Below are 8,507 nucleotides of genomic sequence, written 5' to 3' on the forward strand. Positions count from 1 at the left end.
AGTGCTGGGATTAAAGGCGTGGGCCACCACGCCCGGCCTCCTCATTATTCTTAACCCCACCATTGTAACCCTAACTTTTTTTTTAACTTCAAATAGACATTTTTCAACCCAATACACTCTAATCACGGTTTCCCTGCCTCCCAGATCCTCATCACCACACCATCCACTAAATCCCCGTTCTTTCTTTCTCTCTCTGTCTCTTGAATTTAAAGACATGAAAAATGGAAGGGGGTCTACAAACCCCAAACGGGCCTGACAGGTATGGGTTTCAGACCGCAATCTTGTGCGACTGGGTTTCAAACTCTCATGATCAGGTTAATTTTAACCTTTAAAATCAGCTCTTTGTGGACATACTGATGCTGTTAAAGTAATAAATAACCTGGAGAGTGTCCCGCTTAGCTTATCACAATGCTTACCTGGAAGGCATAACATCAGAGAGCGACCTCCAGACAGAATCTGGTGCTGTCCTTCACAGTCACCCAGAGACACCACGATTGGAATCACTGCTTTGCAGGGGCCCTTTGAGAGTTTCGGTTGGTTGGTTGGTTGGTTTGTGTTTGTGTTTGTGTTTTGTGCTTGTTGTCTTTTCCCCAGACATGTGGAGTGCTATTTCAATACACTGCTTTGCAGGGGCCCTTTGAGGGTTTGGTTGGTTGGTTGGTGTTTGTGTTTGTGTTGTTTTGTACTTGTTATCTTTGCCCCAGACAGGTGGAGTGGTATTTCAGTACACTTACTCGGATCAACCTCATTTTGTCTCACGTGAGCTCTGGGTACATTCAGTGAGCCACATTTTGCCTTTCACATTCACAAAGACATATTTGAAATCATTCAATATAATGGTTTGTCCCTAAAGTACTACTAGCTACAACTTAAAGGTAACCTAATTTAAATCATAGAGGAAAAAAAAGTCATTTTACAGAACCCAAGCAGAAAGTAGTAAGTAGTAACCCAAGCACACTGCTAAGATGGAGAAAAAAAAACATAATATTTTCATACTGCATTTGGATATGTGATGGCTTCGACTTGGATAGCCAGATGCCAACTAGTCTCACTGGGGTCAGATTACTTGACCCGTTGCTTAATCATCTAACCCACTAAAATAAAGCATTAGATTTTAGTGAGCCCTTTACAGTAAACACACACCCAAACTTCCTGAACGTTTGATTTCTGTCACACTCCACATTATGTTTGGTTTTGTTTTCTTTAAATTATTGTGTAGTACACTGTGGGCTGTTGTTGTTGCTGCTCTTTTCCTTATTTAGTTTTCTCTTGAAATGAGATTTAGGAAAGCAAGAATAAAAAATAAATTGTTGTTTAATCCTGATAGTTATATGAAACTTCACATCAAAAATATATGTTCCTGCTTGCTTTCATACTTACTTTATTACGTTAAGCTAACATTTGGTTTATGTGATTCTGTCCTCTGAATATGTGTAATATAGTTACATAGGTAGCCCAACTCAGATTGCTTTGAAGGAACCAAAGTACATAAACACATGCATATAAACACAATCAGCAATACATAAATACATCTTAGTAAAATAGCATATTTATTATGAAGATATTTTTCTTCTTACAAGCTTCACCAGTGCATGTTTTACTTCCTTGTTCCTCAGACTGTAGATCAGTGGATTTAACATGGGAATCACTGTGGTGTAAAATACTGAGGTCACCTTCTCGTGGATGAGGGAACCATTAGAAGCAGGTTTGAGATACATGGACATGAGAGAGCCATAAAATATAAGGACAGCTGTCAGGTGGGAGCTGCAGGTGCTGAAGGCTTTGGATCTGCCCTCTTTAGAGTGGATGCGGAGGATGCTGGACAGGATAAACCCATATGAAATGACTATTGTCAGGCTGGTGGCTATCATGTTAAATCCACCAATGACAAAGATCAAAAGTTCGTCAATGTAAGTGCTGGAGCAGGAGAGTTGAATAAGAGGAACAATGTCACAGAAATAGTGTTTAATGATGTTGGATTTGCAGAAAGATAACCTTAATATACATCCCCCATGAATCACAGCATCAGTAAAACCCACTGAAAAGACAGCAGCCACCAGCAGAGAACAGACCCGAGGCGACATGATGACAGCATAGAGCAGTGGACTGCAGATGGCCACATAGCGATCATAGGCCATGGCTGCCAACATGTAGCATTCAGAGATGACAAAAATACAGAAAAAGAACAGCTGAGCCATACAATCAGAATATGAGATAGCTTTATCCCTGCTTAAAAATCCCACCAGCATTTTGGGGGTAACAACAGAAGAGTAGCAGAAATCTAAAAATGACAAACTACTGAGGAAATAATACATGGGGGTATGAAGTTGAGAGTTCAGCTTAATGATTGCAATCATGCCAAGATTTCCCACCATTGTGACTATGTAAATCCCCAAGAAGAGGCAGAAAAGGGGCAGCTGGAGCGCTGGCTCCTCAGTTAATCCCAACAGGAGGAACTCAGTCACTGTGGAGTGATTCCTTATGCTCATTCTCCTCTGGGAAATTTGTAAAGATGATTAAAAAAATTGCCAAATGATTGAGAATCCCAGTTGCTCTCTAGTCTTCCAGAGCCCAGGTGTTTCTATCTGTAAAAGCAAAGTCTTGTGTCATAAAATTCAAAGGATAGGTATTCACGTTGGAAAGCTGGCACACACCCTCCTACCATCGACTCTTATGAACCACTAATACAATTCATCATCTCTTCCTAGGCTTGTTTCCTCCTGGTAAAGGGCAAAACATTTCACCCCGGGTCCTGGGACAGGAGTGATTCTAGGGAATGTGAAGGCGTTCTCTTGAGGACTACATAGCAAAAAATATTTCCAAATGTATTTAGTAATGGATAGATTAGATAGATAGATAGATAGATAGATAGATAGATAGATAGATAGATAGATAGATAGATAGATAGATAGATAGATAGATAGACAGACAGATAGGTAAATACTCAGGAATCAAGTTCTTCTGCATGTGATTTGCGGTACTTTAAATGTGACTTTAAATGGTTTCCCTAGTGGGAAGTTTATTCTTCTCATACTTAATGGGTGATGGGAGAATGTTGACTATACAAAGCCATTTCAGCTTTTCTTGATCTGAATTACTGTCTGGGCTAAGACTTCTTCCTCATTTCCACTATTGGAACGTCAGCAACCCAAAGATCTGTATCCCTGCCTAGAAGCTTTCAAACAGGATTTCCTGTCTATTCCTGTCCTCTCATGAAGAGATAAAATGGTACCATTCTCACTATCGGGTCAAGCAAGGCCTTGTCTCTGAGCTCTGACTACTTCTTCCTTAGTTTTTGTGCTGATTACAGCTCTGTGTGTGTGAACTCTCAGTACATGTGAGTTCTGGGCTTGTACCTGTCATTTTCCCAACCTGTGTGGCTCCAAGAAGCTGTTCTCTTCTGGTTTCCAATCAGTTACTAATATTAATATTAAGGACACTTTATTTGGCTACCTGAACTTCCAAAGATGGAAGAAATTCTTATTTCCCAGAACCCTCTATCTTTTGGAAGAAAGGAAACTTAATGATATTCAACAGATGTTCTCTTAGTGAGGTTCAATTCTATGAAGCATACTTCTTTTGTATCATGAACAAATGGGGTACTCAATTGCCCTTGGCTTGTCCCTTTCCCATTATTCCTTACCAGTTAGGTTACACATGTGCAGAGTACTAATGCTGCCTGTACAGACAGACAAATAAAAGGGGCATTCTATGAGATTCATATTCTTGGGTTTTATTTCACCTTTAATCTCTTAGATGTTTTCATACCAATTTTTAATCTGTCCTAAGTGTCATAAACACACTAACAATTCCCAATACATATCTAGCCCTCCCCCACATGCCCCTGATCTTTCTAATCTTTCTATCAAAGTTAAATGTCTCTCATATTCCCTGTTTCTTTTTTTGTTCTAGTGTCCTACATATTTCTGTCTTCTGTTCAAGCCAGGTGGTTCTCTTTTTTATTTTTCCTAATTCCAGTGGAAATTCCACATTTATGTCCTTTCTACTCAAAATGGTCTTTTGGCCATCAACATTAGCATTACTTGGAAACTGTTAGGACAAATATTTGAATAAATAGTATATTTCATACTTATGGGGCATATTGAATAAGAGTAGCCAAAATTAAAGTGCTCAGTAGCCACTTATAGATAAAGGCCATTCTATTGTAAATACATACTTTTCTAAATCTTAGATCTCATTATGAATACAGAGGGTAACAAGAGAAAACTAATAATACCTCTTTCCATGTCTCTAAGACTTATAGGGAAGTCATTGATCCAAAATGTCTTTGTGAAGTTTTTATGTACAAAATTTAGAAATACTGCCAAGCATTGTTGTATAAATAAGAACAAAATTATGAACAGATTCTAATGTCATAAATTTTGAAAAGTATGTTTTGAAGCTCAGCTAATGGCATCTTCTCTCTTCTCTCCACTCCTGCCACTGACTCGGTTGGGCACAAATATACTAAGACTCTGGAGGTCATGGGGGCAATTGTGAGTAGATTGTAGGCCATGTTATAATAGTGAAATAAGCATCATAATTCTGAAACTCACCTTCTTCTTCCCCCTGTAGCTTTAGGTGAGAGTCGCTTCTCTTTCCCTACTCCTCTAAGAAGTAAATACAGGTTAATTATATCTTCTTCCTTGGCTCTCTGAACAACAGATAATAAGGTTCTAAGAGCTCTTAGTTCAAGCATGTTTTAAATGTAGAAACATAAAGATGAGTCATCCCTGGGGTTTCTTTTCTCCTGGGGTTCAGCAGCCTGTGGATTTGTAAGGTCTGATCCCGAGCTGCACTACACACCATCTCATGCATCCATCATAGATTAGGCACACTGTGCAAGGCTTCCAAACACTCCCTTAGCGCACTGGCAATCCACTGGGTCTACAGGCTGCCCAACACATACCATGTTGGGATACACTGCTCAATAATGAAGCATCCTAGGGAGCATCTACATGTTCATAGGTGTTGTTTGACCTCAGAAATGGAAAACCTCATTACTATAGAGTATAGGAGATTACAAATTATGTCATTAAAGGTAGAGTGAGTTTGATTAACCTGGAGGAATATGATATATTTGGGATGTAGATAAGGATGTTGACAGAGAAAGTAAGACACAGAAAACACAGGAACATACAAAGGACATCAGGAAGGTTGAGTGGTTCCTAGATAAAGGAACTGGTTCCCTGTATCCAGATCTAATAGCCACGAAAGCAACATGCCCCAAGGGTACATAGACCTGGCCTCTGGTTCCTAGCCATGAATCTCTGGGATATCTGGCAGAATGCTTCATGATTTTTGGATAAGCCTTTTTTGGTGACCTTAAACAGAACAAGTACTTGAAAATTCTGAAATTTCAGGGAAAAAAAAATCTGGCTTAGGGAATATTTATGGTGTATCTCATGAATTATGAATTGTCTATTACAATAAAACCAGAATCTCTAGGGCATGGAGAAAATAAATAAATACATTGTGCTCCTTCTTTTTGTTACTTTGGTGTTAAACTATATTCTGAAATCAACCTATATTCTTAGGAAACATGCCTTTGAGTTCATCCATATCTCCTTAACTGTCTACTCTTTGAGGTATCATACCTGTAAAACTTCTTCCAACACACACACACACACACACACACACACAAATCTAGATTCTACATGTGAAGGAAAACGTGCAGTATTTATTTCAGAGTCTGGATCATTTTGCTTTACAAAAATCTCTTATTCTGTCAATTTTCCTACAAATATTCTTTTTTTTTAACAGCTGAGAAAAACCCATTTTTATACGTACCATTTTTTTCTGCACCCATGTATCTCTTGATAGACATGTGGTCTGGTTCTAGTTCTTAAGTATTATAAGAAGTGCTGGATAAACAGTGATGTATATGCTCTTTGTACTGTATGAAATATGTTTAAGAGTTTTACAGCTGAATCATATTGTATGCAGGTTTTTGATCCCTCAAGAAACTCCATCATAATATTAACAGTGACCACACCAGTTCACACTCCCACAAGGAGTACATAACTGTTGCTCTTTCCCCCAGGCTTGCCAGCATTTGCTATTTGCTTTTTTAGTAATAACCCTTCAGACAAGGTAGGGAAATGGTCTCTAAAATCAGTTTTAACCTGTGTTTTCTTGGTGACCAAAGATGCTGATCACTTTTTCAAACATTTATTTGCCCTTTGTATATTTTCACTTGAAAGGTGCAAATTTACTAATCATCATCTGGAACGGTTGGTTTCCTGTGACACTTGTTAACTGTAGGATATGGGATTACCGGTGTTTACTTTTTGAGTTTCTTTCTATGTTCCAAATCCCTTGCCTAATGTTTAGTTGGAAAAGCTTTTGGTTTTCCATTTTGTAGGCTGTCATTCCATTCTGGTGATGTTGTCTTTGCTAAAAGTGTGTGGTTTTGTTTCTTTTTTTATTTCATTCAACAGTCTTTAGGATCTCATCAGTTCTTGGGATTGTGAGTTTCAGAACGTTCTTGCCTCTGCATGTATCTTAAAATGCTTCTCTCTGGCTGTTTTGGTGTTTCCAGTTTTATATTAGAGTCTTGGCCCACTTTGAATTAATTTTTATACAAAGATAATAACATCAGGTTACATTTATTTTTCTACATGAATATATCTAATTTTCCCAGCACTGTTTGTTGAGGGATCGCTTTATTTCCAAGATATATTTCTGATGATTTTTATCAAATATTAGGTGTCTGTAGTTGTGAGAACTTATTCCTGGCCCTCTATTCTACTACATTGGTCTATATGTCTGTTTTTGTGTTCATTACCATAGCTCTGTGATATAATTTGAGATCAGATATTATGGTACTTTAAGAATCATGTTTCTGTTTAAGGTTGCTTTAGTTATCCAAGGTCCATATGAACTTTAGGATTGTTTTTCTTGTTCTGTAAATAAAGCCATAGGAATATTGATGAGGATTGTATTGAGGCAGTAGAATATTTTCAGTATTATAGCTGTTTGTACAGTATTAGTCCATTCATAAGGGAGGACAGTCTTATGATCTTCAAATGTCTTCTTCAATCTCTCTCTTTCCTCTCTCTCTTTCTCTCTCTCTCTCTCTCTCTCTCTCTCTCTCTCTCTCTCTCTCTCTTTCTCTCATTTGTTTCAGTATCTTAAATTATGCCTTGCACAGATAGATCATTCACTGCCTCAGTTAGGTTTATTTTTTATAGGTTATTTTTATGCTAGAGTAAATGGGAATATATATCCTGATTTTGTATTTGTATTTTGATTTTGCTAGCTTAATATATTATCAGGTCTTCAAGATCTTCTAAGTACAAAATCATGTTATCTGAAGAGATTTATCTTTGCCTCCTTCCTTTTTTTATTGACCTTGGTGTTTGTTCTATGGAATTGGATGCTCTAACATTTGAAATATATGTATTTGCAATTGTTGAGGAATTGCTTTCTGTATTATGATGTGCTGGTGGTTTTTTTCTCTTCTAGATTGAGTTAGAAGACTATCTTGTCAGATATAACAGTTTGCCTCTGTACTGATAGCTTCCATTTGCTTGATAGATTCCCTATCAGCCTCTGACATGATATTTCACTTTTATTTATGTGTATGTATGTGTTCCTGCACGAGTTTATGTGCACCACTTAATCACATGTGCCAGAAAGTTGAAAGTCACCTCATGTGGGTGCTGGCAACCAAACCTAGGTCCTCTGCAAGAGCAGTTAGGGCTCCTAACTGCAGAGTCACCTCTCTAGTCTGAGTGTCTGACTCGTATTCTATGAATTTGTCTGTGAGGTTATCTTCTGGGAGGCAATAGGTAGTTGGATATTGTTTTTTAATTCAGTCGGCTAGTCTGCATTTCTTTTTATTGATGATTTAATATTTTAAACATATTTCTGAGATATGTTTACTAATCCCTTTAATTTTATTGGTTGCTTTCTTTCTTTCTCTTATAATAGGAAAAAAATTAAATTAAGTAATGAAAGAAAATGATGGCAAAGAATGCTGTGGCCTGGAAAAGACTGAGACATTACAAAAAAGAAAAAGAAGAAAAAAAGAACAAAAAATGGAGGAAAAATAATTTCTCAATAATGAAAGTATTCAAAAATGAAATCAGATAAAGATAATAGGGGCCTTAAAAAATAAAACAAACCTTTTCAAAATAATCAAAATGATAAACTCAAAATGTCACTAAAAGCTTCACAGAGAGAAACAAGAGGCATGGAGAAAAAGAAAAAGAAAAAGATGAGGAAAACGTGAAGAAAATAGATTACCAAATACTGAAAATATCATGTGAACAAAACTAAATGCATGTGTGAAGAAGGAAAAAGAAAGATGTGCAATAAAGGAAAGTTATCACTAAAGGTATAGTTAAAAGAGAATCGCAGTAGCAAAAATACATAAAAAGAAAGGAGGGAGGGAAGGAGGGAAAGAAGGAGGGAGGGAAGGAAGGAGGGATGGAAGGAGGAAGGGAAGGAGGAAGGGAAGGAGGAAGGGAAGGAAGGAGGGAAAGAAGGAGGGAGGGAGGGAC

The 8,507-nt window shown here is 37.5% G+C and overlaps 1 protein-coding gene across 1 annotated transcript; it reads right to left on the bottom strand.

Moving 5' to 3' along the window:
• Positions 1–1,459: 1,459 nt before the first annotated feature.
• LOC110328513 (olfactory receptor 8D4) lies at positions 1,460–2,565 on the bottom strand. Its single transcript, XM_021207918.1, has one exon. The coding sequence runs from the start codon at positions 2,487–2,489 to the stop codon at positions 1,554–1,556; it is 936 nt and encodes a 311-aa protein (XP_021063577.1). The 5' UTR covers positions 2,490–2,565; the 3' UTR covers positions 1,460–1,553.
• Positions 2,566–8,507: the final 5,942 nt, after the last annotated feature.

This window comes from Mus pahari, chromosome 10, assembly GCF_900095145.1.
Source record: "Mus pahari chromosome 10, PAHARI_EIJ_v1.1, whole genome shotgun sequence".
In the NCBI taxonomy this organism is placed as follows: Eukaryota; Metazoa; Chordata; class Mammalia; order Rodentia; family Muridae; genus Mus; species Mus pahari.